The 23,069-nt window shown below is 38.3% G+C and overlaps 2 protein-coding genes across 2 annotated transcripts; both read left to right on the top strand.

Moving 5' to 3' along the window:
- The first annotated feature begins 483 nt into the window (after positions 1–483).
- LOC131778121 (uncharacterized) lies at positions 484–10,643 on the top strand. Its single transcript, XM_059094504.2, has 10 exons — positions 484–805; positions 3,450–3,748; positions 3,880–4,120; positions 4,786–4,815; positions 5,203–5,247; positions 5,997–6,308; positions 6,546–6,899; positions 7,370–7,539; positions 8,190–8,283; positions 8,854–10,643. Exons 1-10 carry the CDS (start codon positions 733–735, stop codon positions 9,114–9,116), a joined length of 1,881 nt encoding a protein of 626 aa, XP_058950487.2. The 5' UTR covers positions 484–732; the 3' UTR covers positions 9,117–10,643.
- A 962-nt stretch (positions 10,644–11,605) lies between these two features.
- LOC131778103 (uncharacterized) lies at positions 11,606–22,010 on the top strand. The gene is made up of 9 exons (XM_059094487.2): positions 11,606–12,021; positions 14,715–15,025; positions 16,019–16,241; positions 16,681–16,728; positions 17,512–17,820; positions 18,054–18,407; positions 18,981–19,148; positions 19,454–19,547; positions 20,680–22,010. The coding sequence occupies exons 1-7, from the start codon at positions 11,946–11,948 to the stop codon at positions 19,136–19,138; spliced, it is 1,479 nt and encodes a 492-aa protein (XP_058950470.2). The 5' UTR covers positions 11,606–11,945; the 3' UTR covers positions 19,139–19,148; positions 19,454–19,547; positions 20,680–22,010.
- The last annotated feature ends 1,059 nt before the right edge of the window (positions 22,011–23,069 follow it).

Genomic DNA, 23,069 nt, shown 5'->3' with positions numbered 1-23,069 from the left:
GCTCTTGTCGATGCTGCTGTTCGATTATCTCGCAGGCTTGAGTGTCGAGCAAGCAGGAGGTTTGCGAAGAATCCGGCTCGACTCTCGTTGATCTAGCAAGAAGCCCGCGAGATGCCAAATGCAGCAACGCCATAGGGAGCCTTCTTGCAGAATATTGAGTTTAACAATACTTTTTATTTCCGGTTAGAATTTCTATATTATCAATGTTACGATGTAATCTCAGCTACTTAGACTTTTATAGTGTCACGCAACAAAAGAATTACGTGACAAAGTCAGTATTGGACTTAACCACGAATTTTGCTCTTTGCCTATTGACGACTATTTAAATTCAAAGAGGCAACAGATTTACATGAAATATAACATTGTTTCTTCGCTCTGGAAATACACACAGGTTTTCGCTTTCCAATCTTTAAGATCATGCTTTTTTTTTAGGGCGCATGTCCATGAGTAAACAGGAAGTTTGTAGCCTCGTTTCTGAGAATGATAAAGGGAAAGCCCCACTATATCTCAACAGAGTGTCAAAATCAGCTCACCAAACGAAATAGTTAGTTATTAACATTCCATCATCCTAGATTCTTTTTTCACCGCGCAAAACCCACACAACTGTTTTAGCCAAGCTTGTGGCGTGTTTGGAAAAGGACACTCAACGTATTGTTGTCTACCGATGCTGTAAACTCATAAAGCCGATTCCATTGTCAGTGGAAAGAAAACAACGTCGTTCAGCCGGGAAAGATGGCTGACCGTCAGAAACAAGCTGATGAAGAGCTGACACAGCCATTGCTGTCTAGCGACGAAGATCCTTACGGTAAAATAACTTCATTATTTGTGGTCTTAACCCTTTGCGTGTTCAGTCACCTTATTTTTTTTCTTCAACAAGCCACTATTTAATCTGAATATTCAAATAGTTTAAGTGTGGTAAATAATGTAATTGTAAGCTTGGCGAGTTGTTTTCTCGTTGCGTTAATGATAAACGAGCTGCGCCAAACAATCAGCCATCAATCGTGGGATCGAACAAGAATGAATTCTTTTTCATCGGGAACTTTTTTAATTTCAGTTTCGGCCGATGAAGTTGCGTTTCTTTGTATATTTCTGTCGTATTGACATCATACTTAACATACTTGGATAATATTAAAAACAGTCGAGGGCACTGCATTACTCCTTTAACAAGAACGTTCTTGCCTTACACGTATTTTTGTTCATCTAATTCCTCACTGTTTGATCGAAATGAGCGATAAATGGTGTATATTTTTCCACATCGTTTCGGCTTCAGCGAAAATGTAGAAGAGTATTGACAGTTCATACATGAAGGAATGTGAACGGTGGGGTCTATTTTTGACTGCCATGTTTAGATTTCTGACCATCACGGAAACATCGTTACCTTCTGTGCTAAAGGTTAATAGTAAAGCCTAATAAGTAATCATGAAGCTTTGACACCGGCATTTGTTCTTTGATTTTATATTTGTGCTGTGAATTAACTGAGTTTCTTGCTTGACTACGGTTTCGAAACCTTGAAGTCAAAAAGCCCTTTGTGCACAAAATCAATTATGTCCCCTTCATGCTCCTGGGAATATAGTTGTTGCGGAAAGAAACGGAAAGGACCCTAGAAAAATCTAAAAGAGAAACGTAGATAACAGTATCAGTAACATTTTTCGCAGGACTGTATTGGCATGTTTTCACAACTTGGGAAAGGGAAAGAGTTCCGTAAAGATTTTGCTGTTTCCAACCATATTTGGTAGAGATGATCCAATTATCCAAGGTCTGCCATAACTGACGAGGCTACCAGCTTTTACGGAAACAAACAGATGGCTTTGAATAATTTTTTGGTTTCTTTTTGATCATTTTCATTTTTCTTTACATTTCTATATTCAGTGCTGGTTTAGTCTTCAGTTGTATTAGGTGGAATCATCATGGCAGTAAGCTCGAGATACCAGAAGCTTCCTCGTAGAGAAGGTATTGTTCGGCAACCTCGAAATAAACCTCCAAATCGCGATCGACGAGTTCTCTCTATCTTCTCCTAAATGTGTTATCTATCAACTTTAATTTGAGACTTTCTTTTGAAGTGAATCAAACAGAGCAAACAAATGCAAAAGATCATGTAAAGCTCTATCATTTGAGCCAAGGTATTGTGACAAAAATTTCATTTAATTTCTCAACATAATACTGAAGGAGAAGAGCGGTTTTTTCCTTTTTTTGTAGAGTTCTTTTTCTTTTGAGTTGCCTTAAAATGTCAAATGTCTGAATGTGAAAATCACTAAATGGTTTAACATAGAATAGGCACCGAGGAAGTTTATCCTAGCACGTAAACAATTCTTGCGAGGGGTCATTCCAACCCAACAAAATTAATATTAAACTGCTGTTAATGTTAACTTTTCAGACTGTCCTTTCTCCGTTGATATATTCATGTTTGCTTTGACTTAAAAGATTTCATGACAGTCAATCAAAGCCAATTAGAATATGCACTCTATTATTACGGAAATGATTTTTCTATTACGATAAGTTTGAATTTGGGGATTTGAAGTGTTTACCGGTTTAATCTGGAACATCAAATCCACACGCAGAAAAGCCGATTTCAAAAATATCACAACGAAAACTCATATCATCAGGAGACGATATGAACGTCATAATATTCAACACAATTGTTCAACGCCAGTTGCTTGAATGACTAAATTTCTATTTCAGAAACAATCTCGCACAAAATAACGCTGGCTATCACTATCATAATTACGACTACCGGCTCGGATTTGTCTTTCAAGTAACCCATCCATTATTTTAACTCCGTGTTTAGCCTCAAATCAAACGTATTGATTAAGTATCGGCAGTAACAGTTGACAAATTATGGCATTAATGTTCTTCAGAAGTAATAGAAAGAAATACCCCCAAGTAGGCTGTGTGTAGGTCAGAATAGCCAATTTAACCCCAAGGCACCATGCAAAGTTACAAATTGCTGAATGTTAGCAATAGCAAGAATAAAAAAGGGAAGCAAAGTGGTGTAAATAGTGAATCTTTTGCAAATGATTTATTCATGGTCAAAGGATATCAATGATAGCACAGCAAGATTGTATTTACGTTGCTGATATATAACTCTGAAGACACCGTCATCACCTAAAAATTGCCTAATGACGCGAGCGACACGAGAACCTTGTCAAAATCTAGTTCTGGAAGAACACATTCTTTTAAATTTAAATATAAGTCTCATGGATGGTTCTTTGGAATCAGTGATACATGGTGATTATGTGATGCATAAAGTTATTTACACTTGCACTTATCCCATGCTGGACTGCTTTCAAGCTAACCCACTCCTCCCCCATGACTTTTTCAAGAGTCATCTCTTGCTTTTTTACGACACGGTGCTTTTTTTTTTCCATCCTGTAGAACATGATAAATTAAGTCAACGATAATACTCATCCCTAAAATCCTCTTTAACAAATTATTATTGGTGATATCTTTAGATGCTTTACCAGTGTTTATTGGCTCCACTGGAAGCGATGATTTTCGCGGCGGGGCAGAAGTTCGGTTCATAACCTTGGAAAACAAACCGGTGTTTGACAAAGTGCAATCACGAAGTGGAAACGTAGCGAAACAGCGCGTTCACGATGGAGTCATCCAGATGGAGGCAATTTCTCCGGTGGGTCAGATCCTAAGCATTAGAACATGGGTATTTCGAGAGCCAAACGCCGCGCAACTCCACAAAGACAAAAACGGACCGGTGGAACTTCAAGTTACATATGGACAACACAATATAGAAAAGGTATTTTTCTTCGTTAGTTTATGTAGTACCCATAGAGATTTAAGGAAGGTCTCGAAACAATGTTATAAATCGACATGAACAGAACAAAGGCAAATCTCACGATCCACACAAAACCTTTCTCCTTGGTGTAGCAATTCTTCTCAGTGAACCTGGACTCAGTTTACGATGGCCCCATTGCACCAGTGTACGAACTGGCCAAAGTAGAGATGGACAAGAGGAATCTTTTTCAACTAATAGTTGAGCTGTCTTTTCACAATGGAGCGGGAGAAGAGTCACAGTCTTTTTATAGTAAGCCATTCTTGATCAGGAGCAGGCCCAGAAATAATCCCAGCAAGGCAAAGCCTGGGATGAAAAGGCCGAGAATCGTTCCAGGTAGCCTGAGATTTCGTTAATTATTTTGTTTCCTCCAATGTTAGTAAATAAAAAGTTGTGTGGTATATTTTGGTTTACTTAAGAATTTGAAAATGTATGCCAGACGATAGTCTCAAGTCGTTGGTTGTGATAACTTTCGAAGCTGTTGTTTGTATTTATTTTTGAATATTGAAGACTTGACAAGTGTTTGCCAAACTACCCACCCATTCATGTGCGTTAAGCAAAGAAACATGCAAATGCTCCTCGTAAGCAAGGAAACTATACTCAAAACGGCAAAACTTTTGAAGCAGTTGTAAAATAGCTTCCAAGCAATTTTGGATAAAAGAAATATTGTGCACTAAGCAAAATAGGGTTTTACAATGAGTCTTTTCTAGAGGGAGTGGTTTGATCAGGGTATACTTGTATGATCAAAAAGGGCAGAACAAAACTTGATTTCAAGGAAGGCAGTTGAGTAAAAGTAGGAAGGGGAAGCTTTAATAACAGTTCTATTTCTCTCAATATATCTGTTTTCCCTAAAACATGATAAAATCAAGGAACACCGTCAGCAAGTATAACTTTTGATACTTCGTTTTATGTTTTCACCCAATTAAATTTACTTGCAGTACCTAATAAACGTTATGACCTAGGCTTCACTCCACTTATTTTTGGTATCTTTATTTAAACAGACAGCACAGGAGAAGAAGAAGAAGGAGAAGGTTAGTGGTCAAACCTCTCTTCATTAACGGAGAAGTTAGAGAAAGTTAGTTATAAAAGCTTAAGTTTACATGAATGAATAATCATTCTCTGCTCGCGCGGTGGGCCGGCGACTTTTTACGATGGATCCGCCAAGTTAAAAAGTGGAAGAAAACTATGTATGATTGATGAAGATAGGTGGATAGAAAGAATTTTAAATGCCTTCATATAACTACTATTCATCACTGTCTCGCCAATTAAGTTTAAAATAGGAGCGGCGCAAGATATGTCATTTTCATCAAAACAAGGGTGTAAGGTCACTGTACATAGTTATTATAATTGTCAGCCAATTTTTTTTGATAATATCCACCAGCTACAATTGTTTCCCTTTTACATTTTTAAATTTGCAGACTCACCTGTTCATTTCAGTCCAGACAGTTCTGTTAGCATGACAGGTAAGTAAGTTGTTGTGAATAATCCCCTCCCCCAGCCCCGCCCTGTCTCTTCGGACGTGAAGCTTATGGGCACGAAGCAGGGTTTCCCTTCGCGCAAACGCACAATCAGTAAAACACTGTTTGAAAATAAAAGTTTTTATCAACTCAAGGGCACTCAACATGGTAACTGAGTAAATTGAGTTCACTGAGCCAAACATTTATTTCAAGAGTTGAAATCTCCCTGCACCTCAATCCATGAAATTTTTTGATTCATTACTACGCTGTTACAAAGTTTGCAGTGCTCATCTGGCTTCAATTCGAACGTAAAAGAAAATAGATACGAAGTAAAGTATTTTCCGTTGAGTGTCGTAAAACCGAAACCAAAGAAATCACAACTACCAAGAAGAATAAAAGTAAATTCCTTCAAGAGGCAATGCGAACTCATAGTACGAACGACCAAACTGCCTAAAGCGCGGTAAAAAGCACGCGACCAAGTCAAGACTGGTTTTAGTTTTGCGTCTGATTGGTCGAGAGCGAGGCACAAGTCTTTGGTACCAATCACAGAGCGAAGTGAAGAAAATACAAAGCAATCCCGCATTACTTTCGACATTCCATTGAAATTGCTCTTAGGCCTTCAGAACCCGTCTCATCAGCGTCAAGCAGATATTGGATTGCACAATGTTCCCTTGCTCATCGAGCCATCAAGACATTGTTGTTTGGAAAATGTTGCTATATTTAATATCTGAGCATCTTTTCGTTGCCTTCTTCAGGAGGATCGGTCGAGTTTCAAAATCTACGAGTAATTGACCACTTGGAAGCCAAGCGTGCGCACATCGAACACCTGTCGTTTGTAGTCTCTAATGCAGGTGCGAGGAAGGCCGACATTGGATATCACTTCAAACTAAAAGATCCTGACCTGTGTGAAGACTTTGAAGAAGGAGATGTGGTCGGCTTCTTTAAAGGTGACGATGGGAGAGCATCCATACAGCTGCTGAACAACAAAAATGGAAAAGATGCCGTCATGGCGGGCGTCGTAAGCCGATCAGCGTACCTTGAAGCCACACCTTCTATTAGTGAAGACGGTTTGTTCCTAACTAATCTTGTTATTTCCACATTACAATCCAGTAAAGTTTAAAGGGCAACAAAAGTGCATGTAGCAGAATTTCATATTTATTAAAACCGATCTGAATTTTTTATGCAGGGTTGCAATCACGTTGGATGCTATAGTTGTGAGCTGTGAGTTTTTTTTAACTAGCTATGTATATGACTAGCTTGCCAAAATTGGTAGGGAATTTACTGGAGGTAATTTTCCTTCTTAGATCCCACTGATGTTGTTTGCGTTATCGGAGTCATCAAAGTGAAGTGTGTGGGTTCTGTCCGGGCGGGAGAACGAATTTACGCTTCTGTGGACTTGGACAATCCTGGAACAGCCATCCCAGAGTCCCATCTGCCTCCCAGTGTGCTCCTCGGCAAAACAAGTACATTACTTGGCATGGCAATGGAAGAAAAGAAAGCCTCCAAGCTGGATGATGTACATTTGGTTCAGTGCTTTGTGTGCATAGTGCTGGGAGTGTGTGATAAAGAAATTGCATCGGAAATAGAAAGCATGTACCACCACTTTGAGATGGACTTGGCTATTAGACTGCGAAGAGAGAGGAAGAAGACTAGAAGACGTAAGTAATATTTTCCTTTTTTTCTGTAGAGACCTCCTTACATGAAACAGTGTGGCCGAGTGGTTAGGACGCTGGACTTGTAATCTGGTAGTCCCGGGTTTAAGCCCTTCGCTCTGTTTATCAATAGATTCGTTTTCAGTTGCCCCAAGTTCAACTCCTTGGCTGCACTTGATGTATAGCCAATTGGTTTTCCTCCGACCAAAAGGGGCTTTTAAACATTTATTATTAGTTTAGTATTAATGTTTCAATTTGTTCGTATTGGCCCTGAAAAGCTTCATCGGGGAAGTGATCATCTGAGGCTTCAAACATACACATACAAGCATAACTAACTGATTAAACCATCGATCGATTAATTGCTCGATCAATGTCTTGCTTGCTTTTAATGTTGATCCTTTGGCTAATCGACTGATTTTGTTGAATCGTCTTCCTATCTAGCTTTTTAAGCGTGATTTTATATTTCTCTTACTCAGTGATGTGCGTGATGGGGTGGGGCTTCGTCATTCTGCTCATTTTGGTTGCTGTTTTTATGTACGAGTACTTGTATCCGGGAAGTGCATTACGATACTGGATATGCAAACAGGGATCCATTCCAGGTCACAGGGCTTCATTTAGATATATTCCCACGTCCCAAATACATCAGGTACGTAAGTAAATGATCTACGTATTGATTAAAGAAGGTAAGTTTATGAAGAAAGTATGGTACTGCGTCGATTATTGCGGGGTTTTGTCAACTGAGTCGATAATGTGGCCAGCGTAAGAAGTTTCTAAAGCGAAAGTTAGCCCTTCGACTCTTCGATGTGGCGTAAAGCTTAAGTTAAACATCAGCTTTAGAACTTTTTTACGGTGGCCAATTTACATTACATGCAAGTAACTATTTCAATTAAAACAGAATGGCTCAAAAAAATAAAATATGGAGGTAACTTTTCATGGTCCGTTCAGTCTAAGATGAACCTTGTAACAGACTCTGTAATCTGTAAAGTGGATGCTCTGAACTGAAAAGGTCTGGGTATGATACTGCGGTGGACTAACGAAATGCTCGGGATAGCTCACCGTGCTAGTTGTTTTATACCACGGAAACCACGATACGCTTTGTAAAATGCGCAATTAGATTGGAGTGGTATGAGTAGTCAATTAAAACGTGATCGAGCCAGTCGCAATCGGTTAAATATCGGCATGACATTGGTTAAAAGTGGTTTTAGGAATACTGTAGACCAATCACAGTAAATGGTGAAGCAAAACTGAAACAATTCTGGATTACATTCCAAGTAATATATCCAACTGCAATTGCAGCGTTGTGATGCCCGTGGTATTGAATTCACTTGGGATGGACTTGAACAAAAAATGTCGCCGCATTTGGACGGTATTCCTCCGCTAAATTCTACAGGTAAGCCCATCTGTAACAACACCCGTGTAATGCCTGGCTTGAGTCAACTTAGGATAAGGAAAATAGAACAGATTTGATAGAAAGAGAATTTTCCAAGGCAGTTTGGTAAGTATTAGTCAAGTTAGCTGAGTTTAAATTCCTTGAATTGTTTTTTTCTGTGTACAAAGTGTCATGCAGAAATGGTGATGGATCAAACCGCTCACGGCGACGAGGGAGGTATTTTTTAAACAATGAATATTTCTACGGGGATGTCTGAAAGTTGCAAGCCTTTGAATAGAAGGAATATGTTTCGAAAGAAACTGTGGTTCTGGGTTTGTTGCGATATTACAAAATAATTTGGTTTTATCAACTGAGTTGATAACATTGATTGGCCCTTGCAAAGGTTTACAGCTGATGTTTCGAGCGTGTCGCTCTGAAGGAAGATCATCACTCGAAATGTTAGCCTTGGAAATCATTTGCGGTGGCCAATTTACATTATCAACTCTGTTTTTAATACCAAATTGTCTTTTACCATTAATTCAACCTTTTCATATGATAAGTACTTCATTTGATTTATGAATTTGATTTCAGCGGTACCTGGTGAGCACCATTACTATCTAAACTGGGATCGATGCGCTTATGGTGGAGCGAACAAGCTGTCTGCTCAAGTCCAGGGAATTTCTAACAACAAACAGATTTGCGGGCCGATTATTTTTGCCATAAATTTTAACTGCTCCATTGTTTATTACTACCAGGATAAGCCTAACGATGGCTGGAATAATTATACGTCGGTACAAAACAAAGATTTGCGAGATTATCTTAAATGTATACCTGCAGAGGAATTTAAAATATAAGAGAGACACGAAGTTGAGGTCATGATTTGAACGTGTAAGGAGCAAAATACCTTCAATTTCACAAAACCACAAAATGAATTTCGGGTTAACTAGAGCAGTTTTCAATTGAGGTTCGAAAATCCAACACCAAAGTAATCACAACTACCAATCAGAACGAAGGTTAACACCATCATCAACCAATAGAACTCAAAGCAACAACAGGCAACCTTCTTAAAGCGCGGGAAAACGCGTGTGACCAAGTTAGGATTTGTTTTAGCTCTGCATCTGATTGGATGATTTGTTGCCGCGAGTTTTCTAGATCAATCAGCGAAGTAAAGCAAAACCAAATTAATCCCGTATGATTTTCGACGCTCAGATGTAAAGGTCTCTAGAACTAACGAACATGGAAACTAAAAAAGAACGAAAATAGTTGAGGATGGAGACGATTGATGTGGATTTTGTAGATGTGCAATTTGTAAATATTAAGGGTAAATTTTAAAAGATTAACAGACCGTGACGTGACTCCTCTAAATGAGAAGAGATATTCTGGAGAACATTTGTTTTCCTCTCTGCTGGTTATAAGTAGCTATGAAAATAATCAAGACGTAGACTGCATTTTAAAATTCCATTCGATTCGGGACAACCAGACAAGCAGTTAGTTGTGGTTGGCTTGTTGTAGTTCTGCGTGTTTTGGTAGCCAGAAACTGACTTCTTTCCAAAATTCTATCGTCCATAGATAGATATAAAATTTTTTATCACATTAAAAAACGACATTTAAACGCTTAGATTACTCTTTGGAACCTCAACGCGCTACGTGGTAATCTTTTTATGGTACATTTATAAAATGGAGATAAGAACTAAAGTATTTATGAGGCATACCTCTCCTTTGGGATTGGAGCTAAATCTGATTGACCTTTATATTCCATATATTATTTACTGTGCAAGCCATTCGAAAATTTCCATGGAAAAATATTCTTGTTCAGGAGCTTATTTTCACTTGAAGGTTTTTTTCATCTTTCTTCGGTTAGCCATTGAGGTTTTCGTGAGCATTGCTACTTTTCATCAAAGTTTATGTTGGAGGCCTCACAAACAACAAAACGACATCCCTTCAGCATGAAATGGTCAAAGCGTTTTGGAAGGGGTCTTGAGCTGTATATCTAGTTGATAAAAGCCAAACCAAAGTTCAAATCACCATGGCATTGGGTAGTAATTCGATTAAAGTTGTGATGTAAGATGTAGATAAGTATAGGTGCCTGAATATTCATGCTTCTTGCTTTTAAATTTTCGTAGGCAAAAATTTGTCAACACTTATTTACTCATATGCTAAGCATATGTTTAATATCTTTGATATTTAAAAGATAAAAAAAATCACACCCCGTGAGGATATTTCATTCTTCGTATCAACAACCACTTCCCTATTTTTTTTTTCAGACGACCTGCCAGTTTTGTTCAGTTAAAACTGGAATAATGTATAATTGTGTTCATCTATATCCCTTGATCATTCCGTTAATTTCGAGTGTGTAAACCAATAAAATTTAACTTTGGAAATACAGGTTTTCAGCTTAGTCATTCTTTTTTTTGTCATAATTTTCTAAATATCTTTGGCGTTTGGCAACACTTTAAAGGTGACGCTAAGGCAGCATAATAATCTATTTTGGTGCCCCTAATTACTGTTTTAATCCACAATTAATTGGCTTTTTTAATAATGTCCCTATATTTTCTTCTAGCTTTATCTTTATCCCTAACCGGAGACAGCAATGAAGCATGACAAACTAACAAAACAACACCAATTTTATCTAGGGTAATATAAAGGTAGCCTGTTACCGACGTAGAACGAGGTACAATAGTGAGTGGCGGTAAATCGAGGGATGTTTCACGACCCGACCATAAACTTGTCTCGTTTTTTCACTCCTCTAATAGTAAAGTGCTGTTTACTATCGCACTTTGTTTTACTTACTGAAAGCCTGGAACAGGCTGATATCAAGGAAATCATGGTTTCCCGTAAGTATTCGAACCTAATCAATTTTCTTTGCATTCCTGATGCTTGACATGCCGCGAGCCCGATTCTAGGCAGAAGGAAAAACCTAAATATACATAAGATTTAATTGTTGTTACTCACTTGACTTACGCCTTCTGAGGATCTTTGAATTTGGCACTGGACGCCATAATGATCAATTTTGGTGGCCCATATTTGTCAACCCCTCACCACAGTTATTTGATTCTGGTAGGAGTCCATTGCCGTAGTGGTAATGGACTGTGGCCTAAGTTCATATCCCTAATCGAAGGCAGCTGGGAACTATGAAAGAAAGAGGGGAAAAAATTAATTGCAATTTTCCTTAAAGGAGAGTGTCAAACAAAGTAAATCATGCCTCCTCGGGAGTATGCGAACCAAGTCCAGTTTCTCCACATTTCTGACGCGTGACTTGCAATATAATGAGCTATTGTTCAGTCACGCCCGCAAGTGTTCTCGACCTTGATATGCCGTCTCTTCTAACTGAGAATGAGCTCTAGCTTACCACAAATGTCTTCCAATGGCATCTATGAAAGTTAATAGGCAATCCTTGACTAAGAATAGCCAGGTTTAGCGTTACAATTTGTCATATGGCTATCATGATATCAAGGTCAGCGTATCCAAAGCAACAAAACAGGAAGTTAAAAGCCTCGTTTCCGAGCAGAAGGGGAAACCCGAATTTAGCTCAAAGACATAGTTCGTCACTACATCTGAGACTTTCGGGTTGTTAAGATTCCTGTTTGGTAAGGGCAGTCGATTAACAGTTAACAGGGGAGGTGCAAATTTTTCATTTTTGTCGAATAAAAGGAAGAAAAAAGGCAAAAGGCTCTTAGACAACCATGGACGGTAACACAAGACAAGACTTGGAAGAACTGACACAGCCTCTCCTACCCGGTGGACACGACGATCAGTTTAGTAAGTGGTCTTATTGTTTGCCAATACGATCACACTGTTGGAAAACAATACTTCCTTAGTACCTAATAGTAGCTTGTGGCGTTCCACCGTCCGCGCATGAAAGCTAGACAATTTTACATATCAAACTTTGCTTATTGTTATGGTTGGGATTTTTTAATACAATTGGCCTTTTGTTATCCATCCTAAGGGACTTTTCTATTTAGTATCACGAGCTTTTACTCTGCTTGATTCGGATTCATTCGGCAAATTGTCGGCGATGACATTTTTCCCCAGCGGTAGTCTACTTGGGAAAATTTGAACAGACTAACAGGGGGTTAGTCAGTAATTGTCCAGGGTAACGATTGTCATACAGTGTTTGAAACGAGCGGACCGTTAATGTATTTTCTCTTGAAGTAACTTCCTCTGACTTCTTCAGAGGCAAGATAAGCCGTCAGTATAAAATAAATTGGAATTCAGCCGCTTGTGACATAATAGTTTGTTTTCAGTTCATGTTTTCACGGCAAGGGGCCGCGAGTAGCTTGGAGTGATTGAAAATGCGGTCTAGAGCTTATAAGCCAGGACAGGACGCAGTTAAGCTGTGTTCGCTCAATATTTGTCTTCATTAAGGCCCGTTTACGCAGGCAGGCCTTAAGGACTGATCGCAGAAGTCTAAATTGTATTCTGCTGAAAATTTCTTCTCGCATTGTCAATGTTCAACCATTAGCGCGATGAGTATAAAAGAGTATTCAAGCCAAGAAAACAAAAAGGTGTTATTTTCGCACCTTTTTACGTTTGACTGATTTCACTTTTTCCGCTTGAAGTGCGCAGAAACAGCAAACGCAGACAGAAAGGCAAGGTAAAAGGACTTGAGCGGCAGATTGGCTGATGCAGTATGGAAGATGAGATAGGAATATAAACAGTAGCGTCAGGGGTGAGCAGTTTATGACGATTAGCGGTTTAAATTTATAGAGTTTCATTTTCGCTTGGTCAATGACGGGTGTTGCGTAGTTGGCCGGCAGCACACTCTGGCACATTTTTTTGTTGGGACTTTTGTTTGGAAGGCTCCATACAGCAAGCCAAAAGAAAAAGCGAACAAAATACCAACCGACATTATTGCGTTGTCAATGAGGAACTCACTATCGACTTCAATGCCACAAATTCTGGTTATATTAAAAAAATATCGATGTTGAGAGTGTGTAGAAAGGCGGGTTGGTTTTGGTTTTCTTAGACTATTGTCAGGCTCGCGTTTTTGTTTTTTGGTCTATTGAAGCAAATAAACCTCGCTGTTGAAGGCAAAACAATAGGTGCGATTTTCGCACCTTTTTCCGTTTCAGGGAAAAAGTGTTCGGTGCTTTTGCGCCTCAAACGTGATCTTCGCTTACTCAGATATCAATAAATGCAAAGTAAGAACTTTTGTGTGTTAACGCTTGTTTTAAGTTGCCAGTGAATTGAAAACAACAGCTTACTCAGGTTCAATGTATGATGCATGAGGCCTATACTTGAACCTATCTTTGTTTATTGTGGAAACGAAGATTAATGATTCAGTACCAGCTCCCTTTAGAAAGACGACTAATTCAGTCTGAATGTTTGCGTTACCGTCACGTTTTAGTTGCTCAATGTATTTTGGACTTATTATAATCTTATCACTTTGTGTAAAAGCCAGAACAAGATTTATTTCCTAATCGTAGGGCAGACAGTTAATTACGCTCGGATATTGGTGGACAACTGATTTCCGCATGAATCGCGCCTTTGTGTGGTACATTTGGGGGATTGATTGATTATTACCAGTCGTTGTTTTAAAACATTGCACATGAAACAGATTACAAAATTTGAAAATTACGAAAGTGATTGCTTGTCATTCTTTATTCCTCTTGTTTTTGAAAATTCAGGTTCGAATTCTCTTGTCTCAGCAAACTACAAAAGGAATACAGACCCCTAACTTCTCCTGAACAAGATTCTCCTGTTCAATGATTCAACGATGCATTCTCAACCATAATATCCAATTCACTGTTTTCGAATTTGTGTAAAACCGTGAGCATTTCAGCAATCTAGATGAATGAATAACAAATCCTATGAATTGATCCGAATTAGTCTGTAGAATATTTTAAACAAATGTGCTTTCCTGTTTTTTACCAATCTTTTGTGCAGACTGCCCGTCTAAAAAATATGGTGGGATTAGTATTTCATTTTAAGGGATGATTTGCGCTCTTTCTTCTCATATCAATTTTTTTCGTTCATTTCATCTGATTGGTGCGATTTCTTGATCATATTTCAACGACTGAATTGAACATGTATGAGTAAACGAAACTAATTATAACAGTAAACTAACATACATATTGTAAATTTCCCTCTGTCATCTGTTCAAGTGATCGGGGCCTGATGATGAAAAATGTGAGAATCAATTCAACTCAGTTTAGGATCAGGTGCAGTCAGTGAAGACCTCTGAAGGGTATAGGTGCGCTCTCATGTTCACAAATAGGCCGTGTTGTACCCTAAAAGGTAATTCCAGAGATAAAAAATTATGTTGAACCGTATCATTTACACACGGTAAATAGGGACAAAGGAAATTTATGTTCGCAGCATTCATAACTTGATCCTATTGACAGAGCCACAAAATGAAATGATGTTGTTATTACCAATAGTTCGTGGCATATGTGCACTAAAGGACTGCCCTAAAATTACCTAACATAAAACTACTGTTTTCTCATTCACAGTCGCTGAAACGGTAGCAGAGTTTTTCAATTCCACTGAAAGCGAGGTTTTCCAAGACAAACCAGACGTTCGCTTCGTCACTCTGGAAAAAAAGGACGTGTTTGATAAAATAGAATCACGAAAAGGAGGAAGAGCAAGACAGCGCGTGGAAGATGGTGTCATCCAATTGGAGGCTTGGTCTCCCGTGAAAATCCTCGACATCACCTCTATACGTGTTTGGGTAATGCGTGAAAAACAAGCTGCTGAACTTTGCGACGACAGGAATGGACCAGTAAGTTTGCCAGTTAAGTTTGAGGGACATAAAGGCGCAAGGGTAAGTTAAATTTCATCATTCAACTCGTTTTAAATGTTTCTTTTGTCTCTTTTTCTATTATGATTGGTGTTGCTTTTACATTTTGTATCACAAAATAACTGCTACACTTACGCAGTAAACACTCATCTATGCACGCTGTGAGTGCATAGAATTGTTGAGGCGTCTGTATGGAAATATGATTGTGATATGTAAGGATCGTGGGTAACTGAGAATTATTTCACAAATGAAATTTAGGACTTTTCTATGTTTACATAGGTCCACCTGGCGAGGAAGGGTTAAAAATTCTCATATTGCGTCTAAGTGCGCAGCTGTGGCAAATTATTCCCTTGTGTCTCAGATGAGGTTATGCACACATAGATAAATTCTTCTCAAATCAACTTATACATAGTTCATTGGGAAGTTAACTCAGGGAGTTCATTAATCACGACAAAAGCAAAAGGATCCAACTAGATATTGTAGATAGCTATGGGGATACAAGTGAACCCGTGGTCACTGTTTTTACAAGTAATTCTCCAGTAATACTTCTATTAAAAAAAACAACAACAACACCGTTTGCATGTACAGTCTGTGCGTGCACTTGCCATCTGTGAATGGTTTTAAAGGTGAAATGTTCTGTTTGAACCGATTTTCTGGCGAATGCTTTTGACAGCAGACGGCAGGCAGCGCTCTCGCCCTTGGAGCCTTCTTTACCACTAAGAACGAGTGCTGAAAGCTCTGGTCTGGTCCCCGATTTTCCCTCATCTCCAGACACTTGTTAAAACATACATAGTTAGAACCCAATAGGAAACTAGAAACCACCAAGGTTTTCATCGGAATCTATCGACCCGCTTTACTGACGATGAGTCAGATCATTGGAAATGATATTAAGGCCAGAGGCAGACATATAGATCCGTCACTTAGATTTTGGGTCATCATAGTTGCTATGACACAAACGAGCCAATTACACACAGTGAAGTGGATGATATTGACGCTTTTATTACATGATTTGTACAGCAATTATTCTCAGTTGATCTGGATTCTAAATACGATGGCCCGAACCCCTGGAGTCCTCCATTGTATAAATTGGAAAAAGGAGACATGAAGAAGAAAAACGTTTTTCAGCTTTTGGTGGAGCTGCCCGCACAGTCTGGAGAGACTCAAGAGTTCTATAGTAAACCATTCCTTCTAAGAAGTAAACCTAAAACTGGCTTACCTAAGAAAAGGAAATCCAGTGAAGGTTAGTGGAATACACACAGTAAGTAGACATTTTTTGTTAAGTCGATCCCACAAGCACGAACAGAAAATTCACTTGGGACATTTCTTCTCATCCTCTCTTTAAGCAAAAAAGTGAGAAAGAAGAACCAAGTCATGGCGTGATGAAGAATTTAAATCTCAAGGAAAAATGGCTAGTTTCGCAGAATTAGGAGAATATGCATTCTCCCGTTCATTATTCAACTTTACTTGTACTTTCTATACCTTTTATCCTTCACAGAAGGGGGGTCTTTCTCGTTTAGTTGCCTAACATTTGATTTTGTATTTAGTTCACTTTCTTAAACCCACCAAACTGTGTATCTCCGTGTTTCATTCAAAACTGAAAGCAAAGTGATACGAAAAATTGCAAAAAGTAAATAAGTAAACAAAGATGCTTTATACCCATCACTTTTTAAACTAAACAGATTCCTCTTCAGTGGAATCCACTTCAGAAGGCTCAACCCCAAAGAAAGGTGAGTTTGATTTTTTTGATTTGATTTCCTTTTTCTTTTTTTTTTCTTTGTGGTGTGACATTGCGCTACTTAGCCTTTTGGGAACGGAACGATTACTGTAAATAACATTTGTGCTTTAATGTCTATATGAAGAAATGTTTTTGAAAAAAATTAAATCAGACGCCTGTATTTATAAGCCACAACCAATATAGGCTTGGCTGGACTTACAATCGAACAAAAACAGGCTAAGTTGTGAAAAATTTTAAAAATTTTTAAGCAAGGTAAGAAAAAAATTAAGGGGCCACGGTTTAGTTTCATGTTAACTTGTAAAACTCCCTGAAGAAGTCGACGAAAAGCGTCGTAGAATAAGGAAGTTTTACAACTACTGTCCGCAGAGTGCTGCTCACTAGTTTAGTTTCTTAAATCCTTTTTCAAAAATTTTCACGTGTTGACATTTGTTCGCCATATCGGGGTATATTACATGTTTGGGCTTCTGGATTGTGTTCGTTATAACGAGGATTTCGTTATATCGAGGTTCGTTATTTTGAGGTTCGTTACATCGAGGTTTTGTCCCATACATTTCACTGTAACTTTGGCTGTGGCTGTAGAGTATGGTTCGTTATGCCGAGGACTTCGTTATATAGAGGTTCGTCAAATACAGGTTCTACTGTTTGCTACCATTATACTACCCTCAAATCTAGAAAAACTGAAATGTCGAAATTATAGATTCCTTTGAACTAATACGCGCGCACATAAGTTCAACCTAAACTATCATATAAAAAATCTCTTTGTTATTGACTTTAGTTCCTAGTTCCTTTCAAAACCTTCGGGTGATTGAACACTTGGAAGCGAAAAGTGCTTACATTGGAAGTTTAAAATATGACAACTTGACAGTAAATGAAGGAAGAGCCGATATTGGATATCACTTTAAGGTGAAGGATCCTAATTTGTACAAAGAATTTGAGGAAGGTGATGTGCTTGGGTTCTTCAAAAGTGACGATGGAACAGCATGCGTACAGCTTTTAGACAGCCAAAATGGAAAGCAAGCTTTCATGGCAGGAGTCATCAGCCGGTCAGCCTACCTAGAGGCCACTCCGGCCATGAGTCAAAACGGTTTGTTTTGTTTTACTGTTACTTTAATCGTGGCTTGGGTTCTCTCAGGAACGTTGTGCGCATATTTCACCCAAAAAATGCCACTTTCGCCTGCGTTACCCAAACGTCAGGCTAAAATCATGTTCAATAAATGCAAAGTCACTGTAGTCCAAAAGTTCCTTTTAAATTAGATCACGTTTTTTTTTGTTTATTTTGTTTTTCTCTTCCTTCTTCGTGTGTTTCTTCTGTTATAGATCCCACTGATGTTATTTGCGTAATTGGAATAATCAAAGTAAAGTGTATGGGATCTGTCCGGGCTGGAGAACGAATTTATACTAATGTGAGCCCAGATCATCCTGGCACTGCTATCCCAGAGTCCCATTTGCCTCCGTGTGTGATCTTGGGTGGCGGCAGTGTTCTATTGGGGATGTCAATGGAAGAAAAGGAAGCATCTAAGCTCAATGACATTAACTTGGTTCAGAGTTTTGTGTGCATGGTTCTTGGAGTAAGCGATAAAGAAATCAAATCAGAAATAGGAAACATGTATAATCGATTCGACGTGGAAGTGGCTGCAAAGCTGCGAAAGGAAAGAAGAAAGGCGAGCCGAAGTAAGTACAAGAAACTTTATATATGTGGCGACTTTTAAAGGGTCTCTGATTCAAGTCTACGACTTCAGTTCCGATCCTCTTTATATCAGAACGCATCGGCGATCCAATTGTATTGGCATCAGTATAACATTATATCATGAGAAAAGAAAGCTAATTTCTTTACCTGCATTAAGTGACACACTCCTTTTAAAAACTTTCAGACAAACCAGGAGACAGACGTCCCACATGCCTGACTAACTTGATTGACTGACTGACTGACCAAGTGGCTGTGGACTGCTTCAAGGCCAGCTGGCCCATGCGATTAACTGGCTGACTGAACAAACGATCGAATAACTGACTCACTGACTGAAAACTGAATGACAACTGACTTACTTATCGGCAGACAGACTGCCAGATCGACTTTCGGACCAACTGACTTACTGACTTACCGACTGACTAACCAGTTAACTTTGTAGTAAACAGACTAAAAACTCCAGAAGACTAAAAACTCCGTTCAGGTCAAGCAATGAGGCGAGGATGTCTTATTTTACTAATTTTTTTAAACTTTGTTTATTTGTTCTTTTCCTTCCACAGTGCGGCGCATGATTGTGTGTGGCCTTTTTAGCGCTTGCGTTAACCGCTTTCTGGATGTACCAATTCTTATATCCGGGAAGTGCTTTACGATATTGGATATGCAAGCATGGTTCCTTAGGAGATTCCAAATGCAATTTCACATTTATTCCCGAACGTGACACGGCACAGGTATATATGTGGCTTATATATATTTCAAACGGGTTAAATCAATCGTATGAAAGTGTATGTCCATCTGTCATCCATCAAGTTAGTCACAGGGCAGTCAAATACACTCAGTTACTCAATCAATAAGCCAGTCAGCGAGTCTTTCAGATTCGTAAACAGGCTTTGTCATTAAATCAAATAGTTTTTCGCCGAGTTTTTATTATGGAAAATTCCTCTGCAAAAACAAAACGAATTCAGGTAACTATATCTGCATTACCATAGACCTAAAAGAAATGTTGTTGAAACGTTCGTTGAATTTTTTATTACAGCGTTGCACAACAATTGGCCTTGAATTTACGTGGGATAGACTTAAAGAGAGAATGAAGCCGCATTTGGATGACATTCCCGAATTGGATTCAAAGAGTAAGTACAACAATCTTACACGTTCTTAAGGCCACTTGTCCGACTGAAGCAACGTTTGTGTGTGCGGTTTTATGCTAGCTGTTCTGTTGCTCAGTGCTCTCAAGAGGAGCTTTTATAAGTGTCTCCCCATAGGATGTCCTCTCAACTCTTCGAAATTATCTATATCATCATGATCTAATAAATAGACCACGCAAGTAGTGTAGCGAGCGTATCTGTTGTCAGCCCGATTAGACAAAACTTCTCCTAAATTATTCAGAAAGACTATGTCGCATCCGGGAGGAACAATTATTTCTCCAATCTCGGGAGTGCAAGAATTAAAGCAGTGGCCATTGCAACTGATCTTGGATTCAATTGACCTGATAAAAAAATGGTTTATAATTGAGGAAAAACTCAGAAATAAATACTGGAAAGCCAAAAGTTTGGCAGCAATGGAAAATATGGACAAAAATCAGACGGGTCGAACGTAAATCCAATGAAACCAGCCCAGTGATGTCAAATTTAATTAAGTTCAAAATTTTTAATTGATTAAAGGCAGCACACTTAACAAGCTACTACATCATTCATCCTCTGTGACTGGCTCGCCACCCTAATGCTAGCGACTAGGGGGGGGGGGGGGGGCTTTGCACAATCATGTCAAAGTGAATTCCCTGGAAACGTAGGAAAATTATAATAACAATAATAAAATTATTTATGTAACGCTTTATACAAAAGTTCCAAAGCACTTCACTATGATTTTAAAAAAATAATGAAACTTAAAATAACTTAAGGTATAAGATATCGTTTAAAAAGATAAGTTTTCAGAGATGAGTAACATTGGAGCAACGTTTAATATAACTGGGAGGACAGTTCCAAAACTTGGGGGGACATAAAGAGAATGCTCGGTCTCCATTAGTTTTCATATTTGACGGAGGAACTTGAAGTTGAAAACTAGATGAAGACCCTAAATCCTTGTCTGTTAGAGAGCTTCCGTAAGAAGCCAAAACGGTTTTATTTGACAAAATAAGAACATTGAGGAGTACCAAAAACGTGACTACAGCTATTACGGCGCATACATTCAAACTTGAGTTGACAACCATGATGTAGAAACGCAAATTGAATGTTATTAACTGTCAATGATTTTTGTGAATTTCAGGAGTGCCTGGAAAGCACCATTACTACCTAAACGTGGATCGCTGTGCCTATGGCGGAGTAATCAAGCTATCCGCTCCAGTTTCTGGCATTTCGAACAACGAACAGATTTGTGGTCCAATTATTTTCGTTGTAAACAGTAACTGCTCTGCTGTTTATTTCTATCAAGATAAGCCCCACGCAGGTTGGAAAATATACCAGTCAGTTAAACATTATGAATATTTACGCCAAAAACTACATTGCACACGCTCAGAAGTCTCCAGAGAATGAGCTATCTAAATAGAGGGCGATTACTAAAGATTCCTTTGTCGAGGGCAAATCATTGGAAGCTTGAACAAGTTTACTGCTTCTAAGATTGGAAAGTAAATTTTTCTAATTTTTTTGCAACGGGTCTCTAATGTAACGAGTTCCTTGGATTTTAAACATAGCCAGCTTCAACGTCAATGCCATTTTATCCTGAAAAGGTTCTCTGTTAGAAACTAATAAAGTGACATGTTTTCTTATGATCACGAATAATAATTTTATGTAAAGTAGAAACAAGTCTATAGAAATTAGCTGGCGTATATTTTAGAAAGTATTATACCAGTTGAATGAATTTCAAAGGTATTTATACAGTTTAAAAAAAAAAAAAGAATCCTAGAAACTTTGCGAAACTTTAATAAATGGTTTAGAAAATTTGAACCCACCTTTGATTTCCGCAGCTGCTTCTATTAGGTCATTTGGATTTTCTACCATAATATGGTCATCAGCACTGGTCTGCAAGTATTGTTAATGCAAGTTACCTTATTAGTTAATTTTTCAAATACTTCCTATATACTAAAATGAAAAAAAAGAGGCTTTTCTGTCAAAAAGTTAGAAATTTTTTTCCCTGTCAGTCGTATTCACTAATCTCCTAGTGAGGTCTTCTAACAGGTCAAGACTATCCTCTGTTGTACCGGCGGGAATGTGGGTCGCATCAGTTGAATTAACTCACGTCAAGAAGGGTTTACCGGCCATATTACTCTTATTCTCCTTACTGGTGGGATTCCCGGACACATCAGTCACTTTGCACATACTTATTAGGGTATATAAAGCCTTACTTACGAATCAAATTTAATTACGTGCATTAAATCTTTATTATGAAATAATCGAGATAGTACGTGCACTCTTATTGGTCAACTGGTAACTTTAGAACACAGTTGTGACTTCATACTTTTTTTGTCTGTGGGCACAATTTGGAAATATTTGAAACTCAAAGCTTTCGCAATTTTAAGTTCAAATAACAAATATTAGAAATGAAGAAAAATTAGCTGATTTTTTGTTTGGGGTTAAGCAGGAGGACCCCCTTCTAGCTCGAGCAAAGAGGACAAAGTCTGCAATAAAATGCACAATAAACATTATCCATAAAAAAGTTTCACTTTTGAGTATTGCAACAAAATCTTCTGCAAGAAATTTCTTTTGATGTTTGTTTTAAAATGTTCTCGAAAATGCACACCAAACTATGTTACATTTGTTTGCCGTGTTTTGGCTCTCAAATTTGTCCCAAACGTAACCAGTTTCTCTGAGATGTTTTCGGCGTAAAAAGCTACTTTCACATTGGCAATAATATTCGTTAACTTTTTAATTCAGAATTCGACAGAATGGGACATCAAAACTTTACTGACCAGTCAAACTTCACAAAGCACCATGAGTGATTCAACTTGTCAACCATGTTCTCAGGCTGCCAAATCGGGCAAGTTTTCGTCAGTTTGAAAAGTGATCAACCACAGTGAAATTCATTTTCAGCTTAGTTGAACTTCTGAGAAACTAATCTGAGAGCTTCTGGCAAAAGAAGTCTACTGTTTCCGCCAGAGGTTAATGAAATATAATTGAAGTCAAACTAAAGGCAATATAGAGGGTTTGAATGGGTTGATGGCTTTTACGGCTAATGGTTAAAACTGATGGCTGATTTACGGCTCACGAATAATATCTTTCTCTTGTTGTCGCCAAAAAAGATTTTTCAGTTTAATTTTTTTACGACTTAAGGTTAACATTTTTGTCAACACGACTAACAGCTCAATTTTTTAAACGTTTTACGGCTAACAGTGAACCCACTGAGAACCTCAACATCTCGCAGTCAAATTTCTGATTGCCACTTTACCCATTTTATTTTGTACACTGAAACCAGTCGATGAAGACTGGATACTTTCTGGACAATAATTTTCCTGGGCTGTTTCCTAAAACAACGAACAGATTAAAAGCATGCAAAAAAAAAAAGTATGGAAAACGTAGGCTGAAACATAATCTATTGTGGTTGATGTTCGTTTTCTCAGTGTCCCAAAAACGGTTTTAGTTTAGCATATCATTTTTGGTCATTTTTTCGTGATCTTTTTCATTAAAAAAAATTAAGGAAATTCTTATGTGCTTACCTCACAG

This window comes from Pocillopora verrucosa, chromosome 4, assembly GCF_036669915.1.
Source record: "Pocillopora verrucosa isolate sample1 chromosome 4, ASM3666991v2, whole genome shotgun sequence".
Classification (NCBI taxonomy): domain Eukaryota; kingdom Metazoa; phylum Cnidaria; class Anthozoa; order Scleractinia; family Pocilloporidae; genus Pocillopora; species Pocillopora verrucosa.
The sequence above is the reverse complement of the archived record's forward strand: the minus strand, read 5'-3'. Positions and strand labels throughout refer to the sequence as shown.

What these genes read in the sequence shown, in the direction of transcription:
- LOC131778103 (XM_059094487.2), top strand. Translation starts at nt 11,946, where the DNA reads ATGGACGGTAACACAAGACAAGACTTGGAAGAACTGACACAGCCTCTC. An exon ending in TGGACACGACGATCAGTTTA is followed by an intron (nt 12,022 to 14,714) that starts GTAAGTGGTCTT and finishes TCTCATTCACAG; the next exon opens with TCGCTGAAACGGTAGCAGAG. An exon ending in TCCGGCCATGAGTCAAAACG is followed by an intron (nt 17,821 to 18,053) that starts GTTTGTTTTGTT and finishes CTTCTGTTATAG; the next exon opens with ATCCCACTGATGTTATTTGC.
- LOC131778121 (XM_059094504.2), top strand. Translation starts at nt 733, where the DNA reads ATGGCTGACCGTCAGAAACAAGCTGATGAAGAGCTGACACAGCCATTG. An exon ending in TAGCGACGAAGATCCTTACG is followed by an intron (nt 806 to 3,449) that starts GTAAAATAACTT and finishes TGATATCTTTAG; the next exon opens with ATGCTTTACCAGTGTTTATT. An exon ending in AAGGCCGAGAATCGTTCCAG is followed by an intron (nt 4,121 to 4,785) that starts GTAGCCTGAGAT and finishes TTATTTAAACAG; the next exon opens with ACAGCACAGGAGAAGAAGAA.